Below are 23708 nucleotides of genomic sequence, written 5' to 3'. Positions count from 1 at the left end.
GGTCCTTGGATCGCCTCGTTTTTGTCTTTGTTGACAGCAATGAAGGCGGTGAAAGAACTGCTCACTCCTGATTGGACACTCAGCTGCACCACCTTCTCCTTCACTCCTCCATCATTCTCTCGCCTGCTGTCTCCCTCTTCCATCTCTAGCGAGCGAATAAGAGTGCGAGCAGCTAACCTGTGGACTGTTAATCTACAGACAGGAGCAGGAAGCACAGCTGGAGTTCATTCATTTAAGTCCTTTAAAAAGGTTTATAAGCACTAATAATAATAATAATAATAATAATATAATAATAAGCTCTCAATGACGAAAAATAAAACAAACAATATAAACCTGCTAAAAGACAGAAAGTACTTAGGCGTGTGATGCTTTAAAATCAGCATAAATGTCAGTATCCCACATGCTCTCAATAGTGAAGTCACTGTTTAATTCTGGCCAGCAGACTAACAGCTCATTTACCCAGTGTCTGCTGCAGGTCTGAGACTGAAGTGCAGCTGGTTCTCAGAGGGATGACACCTGCCAGGCTGTACTTCACTGTCACACAGCCCTCTGCTGCCTCTGAGCTCTGAGACAGAATTACAGTGTTGGAAATCAATTTCATCTTTGCAAAACATCACAAGCATAAATGCAGAGCTCTTTCACTGTGTGCTGCTCCAACCTGTCCAGTGAGCTGAGCATAAATCAGTGACCTTTGACCCTGGAAAACTGCTGTGATTGGTGGAGAGAGGACAGTGACAGACACTTCCTTTGGTAAATCCCATGTGACTGAAACACCCTCCACAATTGGCTGCAGAGCAAATCGCAGCGACTGCATCACCTGATAAGTACAAGAATTTGAAAAAATAATTAAATTTGAAAACCCGTCTCCTCCAAATAAAAACATAATGTTGCATTTTTACTGTAATTGTTATGACTTATTGTCTCACTTTTGGTTGCATCCTGTCAGTCCCTGTGATGAACTGAGCGTGACCTCCTCCTTCCTTGGCCATCCCATTGATGAGAGCAGAGCTGGCCCCTTCCCCAATCCCAAAAGAGAAACACCTGCAGTACAACAGCTTGTTTTAAAAACACACAGCTTTGGTGCACAGCACATGTCATCATGTTACTGGTGTTTTACCTGTGAGAACCTGAATTCTCCTTCACCAGATCTATCACTTCTTTGGTGTTCCACACCTCTCCATCAGTAAAGACAAACAGCTGAGAGCAGAGTTTAGACACAAGGTCACACCTACAAGCTGAAACAGAACTCTCTGAGAGAGATACATCCAAGCTGTCAGTAACACAACTTGTTTTAAGATTTTAGCTGGAAGTTGTGAGAGGAACAGTACGAGCCAGTCAGCAGATCAACCAGTGTATTATTAGTAGATTGTAAACTGATCAGTCTCAACATATATTCTCCTTCTCTATGGTAATGATGTTTGAGTAATTGTGAGAACATTGAAAAGAGGGTGTTACCTGTCTAGGCTGATTGGGAATGCAGGGCTGGCTGTAAATATGTTTGAGGGGCTGCAGGATCACCGTTCCTCCCAGATCAGCCTCCATCTGCTCAACTTTCTTCAGAGCCTCCTCCATGGTCTTCTCACTATACTCCACACTCTTACTGTCACGGGAAACACAGAAGTGAGGGATGGTTGGAAAGCACTGCCAATCTCTGCACTGTTACACTTTCAAAGCTGACTTTTAAAAAAAGAACAGCAGCTTAGCTAAAGGAGCCTGAAGTATTCTAGAAATATCTATTTCAAAATAGTTTGACTTCATAATTTTTAAAGGTATCAAAGAGTCAAAAGGCAACATCTTATATACGTAACAATTAGGCAGATATTTTATTACACATATTCACACAAGTGACAACATTGACTTAAGCACATTTTTGTGGACTAAGTCACTCACGGGAAGATGTGTTCATATCTGGACCCAAAACTGTAAATGTTGAAATAGCAGCCCATTGGTAAACTCTTCAACAGGAGCAGCAGAGTATCCTTAAGAGAAGAGGGAAAACATGGTGAGGCCACTGTGTGAGAGGAACACTGAAAGACTTTTATGATTGTAATAAATTATTATGGATACCCTGGCACTGCGGATGCGAGTATTACTCATACTTCCAGATCGATCCATTAGGAACACAAACTCTCCACATGAAGCCAATGAAGACATCACAGACTGGGGGAACTCAGGGTACAGACTCACCATCACCACTGGATCACCCATCAGAGTGCCTGAAAATGAAAAAGAATTTTTTTGTGTGTGTTTTTAAAAAGACATTTAAGTGCTGATTAAATTTTTATTTGCAAACTAATAACTTCATTAATTTTCACTGACCTGCCTCAGCAGAGGCCTGTCCTGCCTCCACCACAGCAGTGGGCTGGTGGGCATCTTTGTAATAAATCAGCAGTTCAACATCTCTGTCAAACCTGTGTCCTGCAGCCAACTTGACCTGCAGACCACAAACACATTCATATTTAGTTCTCAGTAATCAGTAACAACCACACACAGCAGACACATCAGCACTCTACCTACCGTGGCCTGGGTTTGATCAGTGCTGAGGTACTGGAGAGGGTCCAGGGAACAGTTGGACTCTGCTTTAGAGACTGGACGAGGAGAGGACACTCGGGCAGAGAAAGACAGACTGTAGGGCACCAGAAAGGCTGGAACAGAAGTCACCTGGACACCTTCACTACCTGCACACAACATCAGGTTAGAAATGCTGTAAATACTGAAGCATTGGACACTCAAACCATTTTGGCTGTAAATAGGGCCGGCATAGGCGACATATGCAGCTGTATAAGGCCCGCAAGCTCACTTAAATTTTTCATCCATCCATTCGCTTCCGCACATCCTGTTAAGGGTTGCGGGGGGGCTGGAGCCTATCCCAGCTGTCATAGGGCGAGAGGCAGGGTGCACCCTGAACAGGTCGCCAACCTGTTGCAGGGCCAACACAGAGGGACAGACGACCTTTCACACTCACATTCATGCTCTCATTCACACCTATGGGCAATTTAGATTAGCCAATTAACCTAACCCCAGTAAGTGCCTGTCTTTGGCATGTGGGAGGAAACCGGAGTACCCGGAGGAAACCCACGCAAGCACGGGGAGAACATGCAAACTCCACACAGAGAGAGGGAGAGGCCTGGGCCAAGGTGGAATCGAACCCAGGCCTTCCAGATAGTATTCTTACTGTGAGGCAGCAGTGCTAACCACTACGCCACCATGCTGCTTAAATTTTTCATGAATTTTTTTTTTTTTTTTTTTTTAATTTTTCATGAATTTTTTTTTTTTTTAACATGCCGATGTCCTAAATGAAAGGAGAATCTATTCCAGCACTACAGGATTGTACAGTTATAACAATACTAATTTAATGAGTAGGCTACTTGCTGACTGACTGCATGTGTTTGCGTGCATTAAGGTAGTTTGGGCAGGCATGCACTGACAGCACTCTAGGTGACATGATGGCACATCAGTTACAGTCATTGGTGTGTGAAGCTACCAAGCAGAAATGTCACAAAAAGTACCTGTCCCTCTGGCACAGAGAAGAGGAAAAAAGCAAATGGACTAGTTCTTATATCGCACTTTTCTACTCTGAGCAGGGCCGTATTACCGACCGGGCGAGTGGGGCTGGCGCCCCGGGGCCCATGGATCCAGGGGGCCCAGGGGGGGCCCAACAACAATCCAGATACCGATGTCGATGCTGATTGCGATAGAGCCCTCTATTCTAGGATCTTCTTTAGTTGTACTTCTTTAGTCTATAAGGGTTAACTGAAATGGGCTGGGGGAGTGACAGCAGTCAGAGGGCCCTCGGCCACAGGACATAGGAACCAGAGGGCCCCTGGGCCATGTCGTACAGCAACCAGAGGGCCCCTAGGCCACGGAGGACGGCAAACAGAGGGCCCCTGGGCCACGGGGGATGGCAAAGGGCCCTGAACCACGCGATATGGCAACCAGAGGCCCCTGGGCCACGGGGGACGGCTATCAAAGGGCCCCTGAGCCACGGGATATGGCAACCATAGGGCCCCTGGGCCACAGGAAACGGCAATCAAAGGGCCCCTGGGCTATGCGGTACGGCGACTAGAGCGCCTAGGGGGACAGCAATCAAAGGGCCCCTGGGCTACAGGATATGGCAACCAGATGGTCCCTGGGCCATGCAGTACAAAAACCAGAGGGCCCCTGGGCCACAGAATATGGCAACCAGAGGGCCCCTGAGCCATGATGTATGGCAACCAGAGGGCCCCTGGGGCATGGGGGACGACAACCAGAGGATCCCTGGGCCATGAGGAACGGCAGCCATTGTAAGAGAAAAACCAATATGGATTTTCCAGTGGACTCAGTCCTGCTAAAATACACAGAAAGTCGCAATTGGCTCTCTGAAAAGTCGCTTAAAGTCACCAGATGACATCATGACATTACGTATGATGTCACAGCACCATGCACGCAATGCCAATCTCTAGAAAACGTGTGGGGACGGTTATGTCTGTAGTAGAAGAAGACAGTGCTAGCGGATTTTTACAGATCAGAGCTAATCTGCAGCACTGATTCACCGTTAGAAATGCTTCTGACAGCGGCGCAAAGCTACAGTTATGTTGAGAACAATAATTTTTGTCACTTTAAAGACGAGCAGCCAGATTCACCAAAAGGTTGCGAAAGTTGCTAAATGTTTTTTTGTCGCTAGGGATGCCCACAAGTGCGGACGTTTTTCCTTTCCAAAACCCCGCCACTCCGAACGGGGTTAGGGTTAGGGTAAGGGGGTAGGGATATGCACCCCCGGTTTCGGGTTTCGGAGTAGCGGGGTTTCGTAATGGAGAGGTGTAACCCCCACAAGTCACTAAATCTAACGGCAAAGTTTCTCAATTGACAACACCTGCTTCGTGACCACAACGTATCCTGGGCCTAACGCTGGCCCCAGTAGAGAGCTAGTAGAACTTGTATCTATTTTCTGTGGGAAGTGATTTCGATGGTGATTCACTTGTCATGATACCTATTAGTTGTCTTCGGGGAGAGTAATAGACAAGTAGACATTCACCTTCGGAACACCAGGTTTTGTACCACTTCACTTTGTAGATTACGCTTCCATATGTCCCACAGTTAAGTGAAAATTGAATCTAATATTCTTAAATCCATTTATCGAAACTTCTATCAATATTATTTTATTAATATCTCACATATCAGATTTAGCCACCAACAATTTGTTTAAAAGCTCATAGACATTTACATAATATTATAACTGTATTGGAATAAATTATATTGTACTTAAAGACTTATGTCATTGAAAGAGCAACTGTATTTTTTCAGTGAACAAATTTGGATTTCCAATGTCGATTTTCCAGTGGACTCAGTATTGTTAAGAAAATCACAGAAAGTTGTTATTGACTCTCTCAAAAGTCGCTAGAAGTCGCCAGATAAAGTCATGACATTATGTATAATGTCACAGCGTTATAACGGGTGCACGGCTACGACTATCCTACAAGAAGGCAGTGGGATTCATGTCGCTATTGCGACATGCTGCTATGCCGACAATTGATGTCTATTGTCGGCATAGCGATATGTGCCTAACCCAAAACTATTCCTAACCTTAACCATCAGTGAAGAAGTGTCGGAATAGCGACATGTCGACATAGCGGGATGTCGGAATAGGTATTGCTAACCAAGGCAGTGCTAGCAGCTTTTTACAGATCAGAGCTAATCTGCTGCCCTATTTCTCCATTAGAATGGCTTCTGACAGTGGCGCAGGGCTACAGTTGTGTTGAAAAATAATGCTTTTGTCACTTAAAAGACAAGTAGCCAGATTCGCCATAAAATCGCCAAAGTCAATAGATGGTTTCTTTTATCGCTAGAGATGCGCACAAGTTACTAGACCTAGCAACACTGTCGCTTTGTGACCACAGCATATCCTGGGCCTAACGCTGGCCCCAGTAGAGAGCTAGCAGAACTTGTATCTATATTCTGTGGGAAGTGATTTCGCTCCTGCACAATATTGTTTGCACACAAAATGACATGGTGATTCACTTGTCATTATAACCTATTAGTTCTCTTTGGGGAGAGTAATACACCAGTAGATATTCACCTTAAGAACACAAGGTTTTGTACCTCTCAACTTTGCAGATTTCGCTTGCATATGTCCATATGAACAAATTTGGATGTCCAATATGGATTTTCCTGTGGAAATCACAGAAAGTCACTATTGGCTCTCTGAAAAATCGCCAGATGACGTCATGACGTGACATATGACGGCAAAGCATCATACACAACGCTCATCTCTAGAAAACGTGCATGCATGGCTGCGTTCATAATGCAAAAGTGCAATGCTAGCAATTTTTAAAGATTAGAGCTAATCTGCAGCACTATTTCACCATGAGAAACACTTCTGATAGCAGCACAGTTACATTTATGCTGAAAAACAATGACTATGCCAGGTGCATGTCGCTATTGCCATTGATTTCTATTGTCGGCATAGCGGTATGTTTTGGTTTTGTTCATTACTGACACACTGTTTAATTAAATGTGCCTAACCCAAAACTATTCCTAACCTTAACCGTCAATAAAGGCATATGCCTTACCCTAAAACTATTCCTAACCCTAACCGTCAGTAAAGGCAAATATTTATTACATTAGTTGTCTGAATAGCGGCATGTCGGGATAGCTAGAATCAACGGACAATGCCACTGAAAAGATGAGTTGAGTCATCAGCTGACCAAAAAGTTGCCAAAGGCGCTACACGACATTTTTAGTCGCCAGGGACCATCAAAAGTCACTGAATTGGCCACAAGTAGTGGACTGAAAGAAGGGGCGGAGACTTTGGCTCTGTCTCTATATATATAACCCCCTGCATCACTTCTGTTCACTCAGAACTTGACCTTGGCCTTTTTAAAGGCTTGCATTCATTTGTATCATATTATATTAAGCTATACTATATCATTATACGTATAGTTTAATATTCAACAGCCTTTTTAAAGGCTTGTATACATTTATATTATATTGTATTATATTATATCATACTATATCATCATATGTAGTTTAATATTCAACAGCCTTTTTAAAGGCTTGTATACATTTATATTTTATTATTGTGTACTATATCACATTATACGCATATCACATTACACCTTTAAAGGTTAAAAGCCTACCTTAAAAGGCTAGTGTATTTCGTGTTTAAATATAACACCTTCCGAACTTTAAGGAGTGTTGTATTGTATTTGGCCATTCTCTGGCAACTTCATTTAGTGAATTTAGCGACATTGCCTATTAGTTTTGATATGTAAACAACAGCTACTTTCTGCCTTTAAGCTTCACACTGCAACTTTTGGCCATCTTTAATAACTAAAAAGCTGATAAGCGACTTTTTCCCATTTTAATCATTTCATCATATTCTGTTCTGTCTTAGGAAGTCTTACACGGTTGAGATATTACCTTTATCTAGCTTCTGCCCTTAATCATATATCGTGTTGTCATCAAGTGACTTTTCACAGAGCCAGTGGCGACTTGGTTTTTTGTTTGTCTTGTTTTTTTTTTTGTTTTTTTTTGCAACTGTCATTAATAGTAGGCCTATGGATTGCAAACAAAAAAGTGGCGCTTCAAAGCGAAGAGCCAAAAAAAACAGAGAGGCAAAACAGGCTGACTTCTTAAAAAATGTGCCTTCGATTTCTGGCTTTTTTGATAAGCCAAAGGAATCCAATGTTGATACCAATGTTGATAATGTCATCAGTGGTCCGAGTTGCAGCAGTGTAGAGAGCACCACTGATTTGATCATGCCGGAGCCCACACAGATCCAATCCGGTGTAGACCTGGCCTCTCAGGCTCAGGCTTCAGGGCCACACACAGAGCTCAGTTTCCACCCAGAAGCTGGGGACACCATCTCCAGTCATGGATCTTCTGCTTCATGCTCAAATACCACAGCCATTCCAGACTCGTGTACTCTTACAACAGCAGACTCACTGTCAGACCAGGAGGAGTACACTGAGACCAGTATCCCATTAGCAGCTAGGACCTCAAACTCCTGGTGTGAAACCGTTAATGACCCTGCTTTGTGGCCAAATGCCATTACTGAACAGGCTAAGTCGATTCTGGTTAGTAGAGGAGCAGTTGCTTTTCAAAATCGGAGTGAAAAGTACCCTGCCTCAATTAGAGATATGACCATGGGGGGTGGCACTAGGAGTTTCACAAATTCCTTAGTCAAATGCTGTCTACCTAATGGTCAGTCTGTGGAAAGGCAGTGGCTCCTTTACTCACCTTCCTCTGGTTGCATTTATTGTTTTGCTTGCAAACTGTTCTCAAGTAAGTGCAATGCATTTGTCAATGGGTTTTCTGATTGGAAACATTCTGAGCGTATCGGTGAGCATGAGAGGAATGAGGAGCATAGGGCTTGCATGTTAGCATTACACAGTCGTTCCAAAGACACAGGAAGAATTGATTCTGATCTTATGAAACAAATTGATGCAGAAAGGCAATACTGGCGGGACGTTTTGAGAAGAGTTGTTGCTGTAATTCAGTTTTTGGGAGAGAGGGGCCTTGCGTTCAGGGGAGATGACGAGCAGTTTGGATCACCTCACAATGGTAATTTCTTAGGCATTATCGAACTGTTGGCCAAATTTGACCCTTTTCTAGCTGACCATCTCCAAAGGTTTGGAGGCAAGGGCAAAGGCTCTGTGTCCTATCTCTCATCCACAATCTGTGGGGAATTTATCCACTTAATGGGAGAAAGAACAAAGGAAGCGATTTTCAGTGAGATAAAAGAGGCCAAATACTTTTCTGTTATCGTTGACTCCACTCCCGATCTTGCACATGTGGACCAACTCACTTTTATTTTCAGATTTGTTGAAGCTGGGGGAGACGTTGTTGAGCGGTTTCTGGGTTTCGAGCCTATTGAGAATCATAGCGGGAGCAATTTGGCTGAGTGTGTTGTTGCAATGGTGGAGAACCTGGGCCTAGACATAAGTAACTGTCGTGGCCAGTCTGACGACAATGCAAGTAATATGTCAGGAAAGTACAATGGAGTTCAAGCTCATCTGAAACGCATAAACCCATTGATTTGTTATGTCCCCTGTGCTGCGCATTCATTGAATTTAGTTGGTGTCAATGCTGTTGACAGTAGCCCAGAAGCTGGGCGTTTCTTTGACTTCCTGCAATCTTTGTACACATTTTGTGCCTCTTCAACACACAGGTGGGGAAAGGTTTTCAGAAATACAAATGTGAAACTCACACTGAAGTCCTTGTCAGGCACTCGCTGGAGTGCAAGAGCTGAATCAACAAATGCTCTGTGGAAATATTATGCACAACTGAGAGATTCACTGAACAATATTTCCAAAGATCCACAGGAGAAACGTGACACTAGAAGTGAGGCCTCTGCACTTTGTGGCAAGCTGGACACCCTAGAGATAGCTGCCATGGCATACTTTTGGGATACAATACTGCAGCGGTTCCAAGCCACAAGCCTGCAGTTACAGAAGCCTAACATCAACATAAATACGGCAACACAGCTTCTCAGTTCTCTTTGTGATTTTGTGGCAGCACAGAGAGACAATTTTGCCCATTTTGAAAGATCAGCCTTAAGTGTTACTGATTCAGTCTCCCAAAACTACAGACATGATCTCCAGCGCACAAAGAAGCGCAAACATATGGCTGATGAAAGTGCAGAGCCAGATGTTAAATTAGGTGGAAAAGAAAAGTTTCGAATTGAAACGTTCAATGTTCTAATTGACAAGCTTGTGTCCTGTCTTGACCATCGGTTAACTGCATACACACACTTGACCAATCTTTTTCATGTTCTTTTCATGCCTGATAATATGTCAATCAGTGAGCTCACTTCAAGGGCCGAAGCACTTGCTGCAGCATATCCCACTGATTTAACCATGAGCCTGGCAGATGAACTTGTTCAGTTCAAATCATTCATTCCAAAAGAACAAAGATGCCCAAATACAATGCTAAAGACCGTGGTAAATTTGGATTTGCAGTCCACTTTTCCAAGTCTTTACATCGCACTTCGACTGTTCTTGACTCTGCCAATTACGAACTGTGAAGGGGAACGGTCATTTTCCAGAATGGCTCGAATAAAAAATGAGCTCAGGATGAAAATGACCCAAAATTGTCTGAACTCCCTCTCACTTCTTGCAATTGAATCACAGTTTGTGCAACAGCTGAACTTTGATGAGTTGGTAGATGATTTTGCACGAAGGAAGAGCAGAAAGAGACAAGCGCTGACGACCAACAGTTGGCGCTTGTGGCATAACTGTCCCCTCAATTTTAACTGCACCCTATACACCTCATTCACTCACAAACATTAACACATAGACCTACAAGTTGGGGAGGAGGAGGGGTGGATGGGTCATCTTACACCCCGATTTCTTGCGTCTCGCCCGGGGTAGGGGTCGGGTGGTTCCTTGGGGACCGGGCTGGTGCGTCCTGGGGTCGCTGTTGGCCCTGGGGTGGTTTCCACTTGCCCCGCCTTCAGAGGGTGGGTAGCTATGGATGAATGTGTGTCTTTGTGTATTTGTCACCGTCTCCGTGAGTATGGGTGGGTGAGTGAATGTGTATGTATGGCATATCTGTGTGTGGGTAAGTATGTATGGGCATGTATGAGTATCTGTGTATAAATGTGTACACGGGTGTCTGGGTGTGTTTGTATGTATGGCTGGACCTGGGTCTGGGCCTTGTGCCTTGCCTCCTGGCCACTCCTTGCTGGTTGCCTCCTCCCCCCTACCCCCCTGGGATGGGGGTGCCTCGGGGTTCCTGGGTGGGGCTGGGTGTTCTGGCGTGGGTACTGGCCTGCCCCCTTGGGGGTGCGGTGCGGGGCCTGCGTTGGCTTCTTCGGCGTGGGGGGGGGCTCTGTGGAGGGTCGGGCGGTCCTTGGGTGCCGTGGGCCCGGGAGCCCTGCCGCCGGCCAGTGCAGGGGGCTGGCCGCTGGGGGGGGGCTGGCTTCTCATCGCCTTGGGTTCCCTGGAGCCCTCGCTCCTCGACTGGGGGGGCTCCGTCTGAGACCACCCTCTCCCGTCTGCTGGGGTAGGTGTGCGGTTGTCTTTGGACTGAGTGGCCGGGGGTCTTCCTGGCTCTTGGTGGGCTGCTGGTGGCCTGGGGTTCCGGGGGCTTTCCGTACCTGCCTCTGGCTTCTGATGGGTGGAGCTGCAGCGTTTTGCCCTCATTGGTAAGTATGTTCCATGACACAGACACAAACATGACACAGACACAAACGCCCACTCAATCACAACTCAACAAAATTGTTGGTGTGCGTAACATGCTTGTTAGTTTTGTTTTTCACACACAAATTTATTTTTGCAAGTATTGATAGTATTTTTTTATATGTTAAAGTGATGAAGTATCTGATTAATAGACTTGCGCTCTTTCCCCTTTTTTTTTTTTTTTTTTTTTTTTTTTTTTTTTTTTGCTCCCTTTCTCTCTCCCTTTTTCTTCTCTTTATTTTCCTCTTCTTCAGCCTGTCAGCTCTGGCTGTTACATAGTATGTGGAAAAATAACTCAGATAAATAAAATAAAGGGTTAAAACAACAACAAGAAGAGCCTATTGAGAACCTATAGAGCTCATCTTGAAATAGCAAATATGTTTGGCACACCAATGCATTCAGATCACAGTTCTGCTTGCAAGATCTACCAGACATGACAGGCTTAAAAAAAAAAAAAAAAAAAAAAAAAAAAAAAAAAAGAGACTTTTGTACGGGAGTGTGTGTCGGGGGGGGGGGGGGGGGGGGGGGGTTGGTATGGGCTCGGAGCGGGAGGGGGGGAGGGGGGGCCCTTGCAATCTCCTTGCCCCGGGGCCCAGACCCACCTTAATCCGGGCCTGACTCTGAGCACTCAAAGTGTTTATAAAACACATTTACATTCACACCCATTAATACAAGCACTTCCATGATTAACTAAGCTAAGTGCTTTTATTATCTAACATTGACACACATTCACACTCCAACGCTTGTGTCGGAGAGCAACTTGGGGTTAAGTATCTTGCCCAAGGATACATGGGCATGCAACCTGGAGTAGCCAGGAATCGAACCACCGACGTCCCAATCAGTAGGTGACCTGCTCTACCTCCTGAGCTACAGCCACCCCACCACAAATAAGGTTAAAGCAAGAAAAATGACAAGAGCACAAAGGTATCCATGAGTAATTAGTTTTGTTGTTAACCAATTTCAAAGTGTTGCATAGTCAGCTATCCCTAGCTGATGCAGACTGAAACTGGTGTCTCTATCATGTTGCTAGATCATCCATATATAAAAAGCAAACAAACAAAAAAAAACCCACAACCTGTCGGCCAGGGTCCCCAACCTCAGTGTGTTCTACTTAATATACATTTTGCTTGGATCTTATTGTCATGGTCCTGCGACCCACTGTTTTCAGTTTTTGGTTTTTTTTATATTTTTTAAGGTTACTGTTTGATTCCTAGTGTCTTGTGTTTTTCTTTTTTTTACTCCCAGGCTTCTTAGTTTTATCTGAGTTCTGTTCTCAGCCGTTGTTCACTTTCTATTTAATCATGTGTTTCAGTTCTCAGGCTTCCTGTTCACGGCTCAGTTTGGTGTTTTATTGTTTCTGGTTGGTTCTCCGGTTAAATAGATTTAGTCCTGGTCTCAGTTCCTTGTGCTGTAGTTTAAGTCCTCCAGTGGTGTTCCACCCTTTTCTGTCTAGTACGTGTTATGATCTCATTTCTTTAGTATGGTTTGTAGTCTCTGTGCTTCTCTGCGTTGTGTCAAGTCAGCATTTTGTCTTTCCATGTCTACTTCCTGTTTTACTTTGGCAATCCTTTGTATCGTATTCAGTTTTGCTTCCCTTGTCTTGCTCGCTGTTCTCCCTGGTGTATCTCCCCAATTACCTCACGTGTATTTATTGTCCGTGTCCTCCTGTTCTTTGTCACATTGTCTCACTTTGATAGTGTGTTTCCGAGTTTCCCAGTGAATTCTTAGTTGTTGACTTATTAGCTCCAGCTGAGCTGTCCAAGTTTCCTTGTACATGATGTGCAACCACCAATAAAGCTAAGTTTTTCTGCTTTCCCTCCTGAGTCCTGCGTTTGGGTTCTTATCCTTCCTGCCACACTGCCGAATTATGACACTTAAATGTCAGGTCTGTTGAATATTTACAAGGTTCAGTGGATGGGACATGTTAGCTGGGCATATCTTGGCTTTATTCATGCATGCATGTTCAGGAATAACTGTGTACTTGTGAGCTGGTTTACTCACTGTTCCTGTGGTGACAGCATTTTGTTGTTTTCACACTGTGATCAGGTTGCATGGATAAATTAGTGGACCTCACTTTTATGCTTCATTTGTACTCTTGGGGTGCCACTGCGCCATTTTTTGGTATAATGTTGTAATAACATATTTATGGGAATTCTTGTAACACTGGGCCCAATTCCTGACCACTTGTATTCAATAATATTCCACTGATGCTCAGCAATTGTGTATGCTGAAAATTTATTATTTATATATTACAAATGGTTTATTTAGCAGTCTGTAATTCAGTGCATTTGCATAGTTATGCAAAAATATTCATCGTTTGGATGAATTTAGCCTAGGTCCCCTTCAAACCCTTTGGTTGTAAAGAACATCTGGTCCACATGATGTTAGAGCTCAAACAAAATAAGTCTTTTGTTCAAGAAACATCAGTTAACAACCAAAAATATTTTACAACTGTTCTAGTTTAAAACAACAACAAATATATATATATATATATATATATATATATATATATATATATATATATATATATATATATATATATATATATATATATTCATGCAAAAGCTTTTGTTCTTTTCTGTATTCCCATGACTTTAACCTATAAATGGTACTATGTCATGTACTGGTACAATAAAGTAAACCTAATAAAGACCAAACAGTGAGTGTGAAGTAGTTTATTGAGTAGGATTTTATACCAGAACACGTCAGGCACACAAAAGAACTAAACCTCTATCATAAACCTCTTTATGATCTAAATTGTAGTGAAATAAGGGAAACCCAGTATAAAATTTGGTTTACTGTCATTTAGTTAACGCAGTTTGATGATATAGAATTATAACAGGGAGAGTCAGTGTTTACACAACAAATCCGTCTCTGATGCCATTGTGGAGGAATTTTGGTCAATTCATCTTTACAACATTTTTTCATTTCATTGAGGTTTTCAGGCATTTGCTTATTTGCAGCTCTCATCAGGGCATAACAAGCCTAAATCATCACCCCTCCAAAACCATGCTTGACAGTATGATGTGTGTGTGCTGATATGTTGTGTTTGGTTTTCTGCAGAAGTCTTGTGGTTTGTTGAGATGCAACTTTGCAAACCTAACCTCTGCTGTCATGTTCTTTTTAAAAAGAAGTTGTCTCCTGCAACCCCAACAAAAAAGCCATTCTTGTTCAATCTTTTTCTAATTAAACTGTCATGAACTTTAACATTTAACATGCAAACTGAGGCTGGTAGAGTCTGAGATGTAGCTCTTGGGTTTCTTTTTTTTTTCAGTTTCCCTGAGAGTGTACTAATTCTCCTGGTTCTGTGTTCACCCCTGAGTTTGAAGAGTTTATTTTTTATTTTTTTTACATTTTGTGTTCCATCAGTGATGTGAAGGTTGGTTTAAGACTTTCCCTGGTGTAGCTTAAGGATTTCTGGTCCAAATATTTTGAAGTTTCCTACCCTGAGGTTGGTATCGAGGGTTGAGCACAGCAGGCAGGCAGAACCTCAGCCCATCATCAGCCTGCACAGCCAGCTCAGTGACGTACTCCAACCTGATGGAGGCGCTCTCTCCTGGAGGCAGACTGCCCACACTCAGAGAGAATATATCTGGACTCTGCTCACTCTCCTCCAATAGGAAGGCCTGCTGACCAGAGCTCAGAGCATCATCATACTCCTCACGAGCCTGAAGGACGGAGACGCATGTCAGTATCATTCACTGTGTTTATTGTTGTCTTTAATCTTACTTATAATGAGGTCATATTTACTGTCCAGCTCACCTCCTGTTTCTCCTTCACCTCAGCTACAATCTGTGTCTGTCCAATCTTAGCACTGAAATGACAGACAGCAGCATCTCCAGGCAGAGGGAAGACAAAAACAGCCTCTAATGGTTTGTCCTCCTTGTTCTCGTAGTTCAGAGTGGAGACCACTGTAGCCACATGGTCCCTCACCTCCAGCTCCACCTCAATGCTCTTCAGAGGAACTGACAGAGAAACAGAATTAAAATATCTATATTTACAAATGATTGATATGAAACTGTGTTTATTAAGTATTGATTAGTAACTTTTTACCTGGTTCCTTCTGGACAGTTAGCAGACCACAGGACACCATGTTTGTACCTACACACAGCTAAACAAGAGATTTAACTTTAATATAATTGTTACATTTACATTTCAGAGAAATGCATCCCAAACTGAATACAGAATGTGACTGAGTTGAACCCTCGGTTCTTCAACCAAAACACCAAAATTAAAGCAAAAGAAATAATCCTTAAAGATATAAATGGAATTATAAAATCTGAATAAATATTTATTATTCAGTAAATGAAATCATTTTCTTTAATTTTTTTTTTATATTGATATAGCTGCTTTATTGGACAACCTGACTGTAAAAGAGTGAATTTGACAGTATTACATTTTTTTTCTCATTCCAGACTGAATGCACAAACGCAGTGTGTGTAAACCTTCCTTGCAGAAAAGGAGACTACAAATGCATCACTTGTTGAATAAACGGACGTTATGCAGACATCCTTTCCATCTGCACAACGTCCTATATATACATTTATGTGTGTATATTCTTTTTTAGCCACAGCGGCTTTTGTTGGCAGTGGAGAGAGACAGGAAATGGGGGAAAGATACCGGGGGAAGACACGCGGGCAAATTGGCGACAGGCCGGGACACGAACCCGCGCCGCCTGCACCACAACGCGGCATATGTAAGGGCCACCCAGGCGCACCTTTTTTTAAATCTTTTTTTTCAAGCCTGTCATGTCTGGCAATTTTCGCAATCGGAACGATGATCCGAATGCACTGATGTTCGAAGCATGTATTGAAGCTTCAGTTCACTAGGGTGTGGGCGTATTGGACACTACAGGTATGCAGTAATTTGTAGTTTTCTTTAGTGATTGTTTAAAATAAAGAGGTTATTGCATTTAGTAAGTCTTATGTGTTTGTTTGTTTGTTTTTTTTACAGTTTATGACTGTTTACCTGCTGTCCTTCTTGGTTTTGTTTTTTTCTTTTTGTTTAGTCCGCCCAGCGTTGGGCTATGGTTTTTCTTAGTATGTGTGAGGGCGGACTAACTATTTTTATAAATCTTTTGGTTTGTATGTCCCGTACTGTGTCCCTGATTAGGCAGACATTCCATGTTGCTGTTAATCAGAGGTGGGAAGTAACGAAGTACAAATACTTCTTTATTGTACTTAAGTAGATTTTTCGGGTATCTGTACTTTACTTGAGTATTTATTTTTCTGACTACTTTTTTACTTTTACTCCCTACATTTTTACACAAGTATCTATACTTTCTACATCTTACATTTTCAAAACAAGCTCGTTACTTTAGGTTTATCGCGTCTGCATTTCCGGTCAGTGCGTTCTCAAGCATCAAACGATCTGAGCCTAAACGGAGGAATAATAACATATAAGAGACAATCGTACTGGAGTATCCTCCATCTTATCGCATACAAAGACATTAAAGAGGCAAAACCATATAATTAATGTATCATTTATAGCGCTATAATCACTACGGTCAAGTGAGCTCTCATTTTCGAAGACGCAGTCAAGCTAGCCGCACGTAGAATTACGTTGCGCATTTATACCATATTACGGTACGGCTGTCGGTCGACCTAAAAAACACATCAGAAGTCTTGTTATCCTTCAGTTTCCACCGTTGCAATGCATATTTCATAATAAAAAAAATATTTTCAAGCCTCTAAATACTCAGTTTTGTAAAAGTGTAATTTATTTATCATCTCGAACTTTTAATACAAAACTGAATTAATGTATGCTGCACTGTTTTACTCAAACTGACATTTTTGAAGTGTATTTATAGGAGCACTGTGAAAGGTGACTTGACCGCAGTCTATAATCAGGGGTTACAGGGGGCCAGACCGCCTATGTCGGTAAGTTGTGCTCTTGGTAATTCAGTATTTAGCTAGCGCCGAAGAAGAGGAGCGAAGATAAAGAGAGTAACGTGCGGCAGGTAGTTTTAAATGCAACGTTTCTAAATGCTCAACAAATATCAGCACAAAAAGTGACTGCAGTTTGACACACAGTATGTATGCTAGCTAAAAGAGCAGCTGCTGTATTTCCAGGGAGAGCAAAGAATGAGCGATAACTTCACTCAGATGGAGAAAGATGTAAGACAGAGGACAGGAGAGGAAGGAGAGAGCAGCAGCAGCAGGTCAGCTGATCACAGCCTGCACACCAACATTATTTACTGCAGCTCACAATAGAAAGTTGTGATTCTTCTCCCCATGCAGAGCCACTACAGCTGATCTTAGGGTTCCTCCACCTTCTGAATCCCACTGTAACCCCTGAGTATTTGTGTTTGGCACAGTCACCCTCTACTATGGAGGACACAGAGAACAGAGCTGTGTTTAAATTCTCTTTAACAGTTTGTGTCCTACATAACAGATTCAAGCTGAGTGCATTCAAATACAATTTAGATTGGAGTAACGTTTGTGTTCTCATGTATTATTTTATATTACAATAATGTATAATAGGTTCAGTCAGCTTTACAGAAAAATAGTTGGTAGAAACGTCCCCCAAAGAGCTACTTTTACTTTCTTACTTTGAGTACATTTCAGAGCCTGTACTTTTTAACTTTTACTTAAGTAAATAAGTTGAACAAGTACTTCAACTTTTACTTAAGTATTTTTAATACAAGTACTTGTACTTCTACTTAAGTACAGAATGTCAGTACTTTTGCCACCTCTGCTGTTAATCGTAACCCTGAAACCCGATCCTGTTTGCAGTGTTATCTTGGTGTTTGCATGCAATTGAGATGCAGTGAAATGTATGCATCATATGGGTTGCAGTGAACAGTTGTAGTGTTCTGATGCAGGTGTGTCCGCCTGAAGTGGTGTTCCAAGTTTGGGTCAAATGTTATTCAGTTAACAGTGAATGGAAAAAAAGTTCGAAAGGGAAACCCCCCTATTTGTGGGACATTAAATACTATTATTATAAACGGCATTTATTCTTGTCTTATTCAGGCCGCGGGGGCCATAACATTAAAAACATACACATAGACATTAAGCAGAGCCGTCCCGAGGCATAGGCGACATATGCGGCTGCATAGGGCCCCCTGACCACCAGGGGGCCCCCAAACTCACCCACATTTGTCATTAAACTTTTTTGGTTTGTTTTAATTTTTTTTAAATGCCAATTTCCTAAAAGAAAGAAGAGACTATTCCTACTGTCCAGATTTTTACACTTGTAACAACACTAATTTAATTAGTATGCTACACATATTTCTGTCTCAGACTGATGCTAAAAAGCTAATTCATGCATTTATTACTTCTAGGTTGGACTATTGCAATTTGTTATTATCAGGCTGTCCTAAAATCTCCCTGAAAAGCCTTCAGCTGATCCAAAATGCTGCAGCTAGAGTACTGACAGGCACTAGTACCGTATCACCTGAATAGAGCACTTTGCTCTTAGACTGCTGGCTTACTTGTGGTTTCTCGGATACTTAAGAGTAGAATGGGAGGCAGAGCCTTCAGCTTTCTGGCCCCTCTTCTGTGGAACCAGCTCCTAGTTTGGATTCAGGAGACAGACACCCTCTCTATTTTTAAGATTAGGATGACTGTTGGGTTTTCTCTGTAATTATTGTAGGGTATTTACCTTACAGTATAAAGTGCCTTGAGATGACTGTTTATTGTGAGTTGGCACTGTATAGATAAAATGGAATTGAATTGAAAAAATGGAATTGAAAAGGCTGAAACAATAATACATCCTAAAAAATTAATAATCAACTTTTACCCTCCAACGATTAAGTTCAGGGGACAATGAAATGGTATGAAGGGGGCCTCAAATCAAATCTTGCTTAGGGCCCCTTCAAGGCTTGGGCCGGCTCTGACGTTAAGAGCAAAAAACAATAATAGTCAAGATGTTGAACGGATTAATTCTCACGGCGGAACAAGGAAATTAGCGGGTCTGAGCAGTTGAGACACGTAAAACTTTAACTTTAGGCTCGATAAAGCTCACTGAGGCATTAATGTGACTTCGTTAAACAGGATTCAGGTTTATTCTTATTTTTAATCACCAGCGGCAATCCCTGACTTTCACTTTCACATTAAAAACAGCGCGTCTGTTGTAGCCCTATTGACTTTCTTTACTATTTCTCAGTATTGACATTTAAAGACAGTTCATACTGAACTTCAGGGTAACAGCACCCAGATTGTTGTCTTTAAGTTTTCAGGTTTGCATGTCAGTGCGCAGTGATATGATTCTGAGCAGTGAGTGATTGGGCTGCTTGAAGACATGCACGGTAGGAGCTTACCTCTGAGGACAGACTGATGTGTCCGCGACAGTTTCACCTCCTCTTCTAAATATGAGAGAAATTCCGCTAAACACGAAGTATTGTCACTCACAGAGACCGACCTCACCGGGACGACACTACTACCGGGTATGTTTGAGTTTCGAAAGAGAGAGTACCGGATGTGTGGAACTTTGCGCTGCGTTAATGAACTCAGTCCAGTGTGGTTATATTTTTTATAAGGCCAATAAAGCTTATCATTGACATAAAAAATTTCTGTATATTCAGCTTCTGCCTTATCCACTCTACCTGGGTGTGAAATTTCATCTAAGGCTAGTTAAGGACTCCACTTAAATTACAGAACAAATCTGCACAAACTTCACCAAGGTTTGTTCAATATGGAAAATAGCAAATTTAAAAATTCATAAAAAATCAGCAATGGAAGTTGACGTGGAAATCTCAACAGATTATCACTCTGGCTGACCCCCTCTGCACGTCGACCCAGTTTCATCTCAAATAACTGCAGGAATCCACAGTAATCAAGCGACAAATACACTCATTTTCACCCAGGTCCATGTAATATGGAAAATATTTTAAAATATTCATAAAAAATCAGCATAGGAAGTTGACGTCGAGTTGTCAACAGATTATCACTCTGGCTGACCCCCTCTGCATGTGGACCCGGTTTCATCACAAATAACTGCAGGAATCCACAGAAATTAGGTGACAAATACACTCATTTTCACCCAGGTCCATGTAATATGGAAAATAGCAAAATAAAAAAATTCATACAAAATCAGCATAGGAAGCTGACGTGGAAATCTCAACAGATTCTAATTTTGATTCTAACCATAACCAAAAATAATGGATTTGGATCTTTTAGGTATTTTGTTCCTTCTTTATTAAAACTCTATGACCTGATGCCACCCTTATACAGTCACCTAAATGCTGGCGATGTCAGGCTGAGACAGGCACACTGATTCACGTGCTATGGAAATGCCCTGATGTCCAAGACTTCTGGGATGCAATTTATAAATATGTCAAATTGATTATACAAAAAGAAATCCAGTTTTCTCCCAGAGTGTTCATTCTGGGGGACTCGTCCCTCCTTAAACATTTGCCATCCAACACTGCTGAATGGGTCCAGACTCCATTAATGCTGGGGTGCAAACTGATTATCTCTCAGTGGAAGGCCACCTCTGTCCCACCCATTACTCCATGGTATAATCAACTAGGCAGATTAGCTGCATTGGAGCGCCTTTCATACAGATTACTAAAAGAGAATGGAGCTTTTCCACCTTAAATGGGACCCATACCAACTTAGACTGCAGGGGCCAAATTAAGGATCGCGATGGTGGAGGCACGAAGCCCCAGTGGGGTTCGACTTGATGGCGATGAGTGGGATACGTAGTATGCCCCACATAAATAAAGGCTGGCCAAACTGTGCTACAAAATATCTTCAAAACAAAACAAAACAAAACCAAAAAAAAAAAGGGGGGGGGGGGGGGGGGGCTGTTGACATTAAGATATTTTGTAGCACAGTTTGGTTGGTATGGGTCAGAATTGACGGCTCACTTGACCGCGGTAGAAAAGACGAGTGGAAACCCATTCCTGTTGTCTCATTGTTGCCCCTCTAGTGCACCTGTTAATTTCATTAACACCTATAGGCGTAGGAACCTGGGGGGACTCTTCCTACGCCAATATTGGAGACAGGTGCATTTGTCCCACCCAGAAATTACACCGCGGAGGAGAAAAAAATTTTAACTCGTGTGCTTTTATTTTGAAGGCGCAACATAGCGTCATGCCACTGCGCTCCCCGCCCCCCGCCCCCCTCTGAACGCTCCGAGTGTTTGGGAGCCAGAGACAGCGGCAGGAGTCAGAAACTCTGAATGAGGTAAAACGGTCTGTCGGGAATGTTACCATAAATATGGTTGTTTGTCAGTTTACTTTCATACATAGGATAAAGTTTACTTACTGGACAAGAAGCCAATTTGCAATGAATTTCAAATGAGAGGCGGGAAAATCATTTTGGCTCTTCTGCTTAGGCCAATGTTTTTAACCTTTTGTGTACCTGTTTGGCTAAATGCAGGGCTGTAAAGAGGCACACAGCTTTTCTATTAAATGTGAGAGGTATCACTTTTATTTATTTCTTTTGCTTATTATTATTTTTATTGATATTTATTTTGATTTATTAGATTAGAGTTTCAAACTTAATAGGCATATTTTAATAACTGTTTTTTTTTAACTTAAAAAGTGAATAATTTGTTCATTACATCATCTGTGAGGATTTTTTCATGTCAGAACGTTGTTTGATTAAAGAACTAGTTCTGTACCATTGAGCCATGACACAGCCTTTGCAGCCAGAAGCTCCCACTCATCCTTTGCATCCGTCTGGAAACCATGAAGCCAGATCAGAGCCAGAATGGTGGCCCACACTTCGCTGCTGGCCTAATGTATAGAATCAGGAGTCAGATAATTAAATACTAAACAAAGAGACACAGCATACAGATGTACTTTAAGATAAGTGTTTTTGAAAATCAGCTTTTGAAACCATGCCACATGTATGTTTCAAACCCCCCATTAATGTGTCTTATGATGTTTTTAATCACCCACCGGTGCAGGCTTTGAATTTTCCACCTTCTCGCTGCTCTTTCCCAGCGCAGCAGCCAGAGCTGGATCAAGCAGCCAGCAGCCAGATGCTTTCTGGAGGGACACTAACTGCAGCAAAGGGTCTCTGGGTGGCTGCTCAGCAGTTTCAGCCTCTTCATTCATCAATACTCAAGGGGACAATTGAAAAATAAATAAATAAATAAAAAATTATTTAAATTGATCACTATGAGTTTAATTAATAAAATACTTAAGATGATTTGGTTAGCATCCATGTGGCAATTTGTCATAATCAGGGCTGTTATTTCTAGTTAAGGTAATTAAAATAGCTTTAAATAGTTTTATATTTTGTTGTTCTTTTCTTGATGCTGCTGTGTAATGCCAAAATAAACTGCTGTTTATGTGATTTCTGCTTTTAAATGCTGCATTTGTCAGTTGTCTTTGTGAGTTAACGTCAATAATTTCTCCCTCGAAACCATCAATATGCTCAGAAAGTTTGCCATTATTTAATGCTTCAGTTTTAAATATAACCCATCTATCTTTACTAACAGGGTCTGTACACAGGATTTTAAGGTGACAGCTGAACCATTAATTAAAAAACCCTTTCTTGATCCAGTTGAGTAACCTTATTATAGACATGTTTTTAACCTTCCTTTTATTTCAGTGCAGCATTTGACACCACTACAGAGATTATAACACACTGTTCGTATTAAAGTTACTGCACTGCAGTGGATTGTTCATGTAGATGGAGAGTCTTCGTCACACACAGAAGTTAGGCACAGAGTTCGACAGGGTTCTGTGCTGAGACCAGGACTTTTTTACAGGGATGTAGGGCGCACAAAAATCACACAAAATAAAAAAAGATTCTTAATTAAAGTTAATATAAAACTTAATACAGTTTGATACAGTTTGAGGCATTTCATGGAATATTTCAGTAGCAATAAGATCGTTAATTAATCCACAATCATATTTATCTGACCTCTGAACTAATGATAAATAAAAGTTAATTGAACTGAATTAAATTCTATCCCAGAGAAAACATTTAGTCACACATTAAAAACAGCAGTTAAAATTAAATTGGAAAACAATCAGTACATCTTTATAACATGTGTACACCTAATGCAAAGAGGTCAAAGCAGATACCTCCATCAGTGCACCTCTCGCTGAAGTCCTCAGACGTTTTAAAGCAGCCTGCATGGTTATAGGACATACTTTGTTACCACAGTGATCACACCAAAACAGTTTAGATTTCTAATCTAAATTAAAACAGAATTAAAACTAGTTTTTTTCATTACACACTAAATTCATCAGCAAATGAAAGTGGTGCAGGATCTCATTGGACTTGAGCCTGAGTGCAATGTGCGAATGACCTGAATTGTTCATGTGTAACATGAGCCACTCCTTTCACATCCTGTGATCCAAACAAAGTTATAAGATCTCGTCTGAGTCCTCATCCAGAAATGCAACTCAAAACGTTTCTTGCAGCATCCCCAAAACTACCTAGAAGACACAAACCAGCCCAGGCAGTTTCCTCAGGCTGTAAAACTGTGGAAATCATTCTCTACATTTTACTAATAAAATGGTTAATGGCAAAAAAAATAAATTGAAAATTGCTAATAGACATCTAATAGTATCAGTAATAAGCAAATTCATGGCTTTGATTTATTCTGGTGGCATATAAGACATAAGAGGTGTTTTAGCCTTAG

General features: G+C 41.8%; 1 protein-coding gene across 1 annotated transcript; it reads right to left on the bottom strand.

Moving 5' to 3' along the window:
* Nucleotides 1–5: 5 nt before the first annotated feature.
* LOC115777747 (von Willebrand factor A domain-containing protein 5A-like) lies at nt 6–19517 on the bottom strand (the record flags this gene model as incomplete). Its single annotated transcript, XM_030725714.1, is given in 15 exon segments — nt 6–192; nt 460–512; nt 515–565; nt 659–817; nt 927–1041; nt 1118–1197; nt 1456–1600; nt 1891–1979; nt 2068–2216; nt 2320–2434; nt 2518–2678; nt 14605–14827; nt 14922–15124; nt 15213–15270; nt 19420–19517. Coding segments are annotated over 14 exon segments (1770 nt in total), but the record flags the coding sequence as incomplete, so codon positions are not given.
* Nucleotides 19518–23708: the final 4191 nt, after the last annotated feature.

This window comes from Archocentrus centrarchus, unplaced genomic scaffold, assembly GCF_007364275.1.
Source record: "Archocentrus centrarchus isolate MPI-CPG fArcCen1 unplaced genomic scaffold, fArcCen1 scaffold_69_ctg1, whole genome shotgun sequence".
NCBI classification, from domain to species: Eukaryota; Metazoa; Chordata; class Actinopteri; order Cichliformes; family Cichlidae; genus Archocentrus; species Archocentrus centrarchus.
Note: the sequence above shows the minus strand (reverse complement) of the source record. Positions and strands in the feature narration are given on the sequence as shown.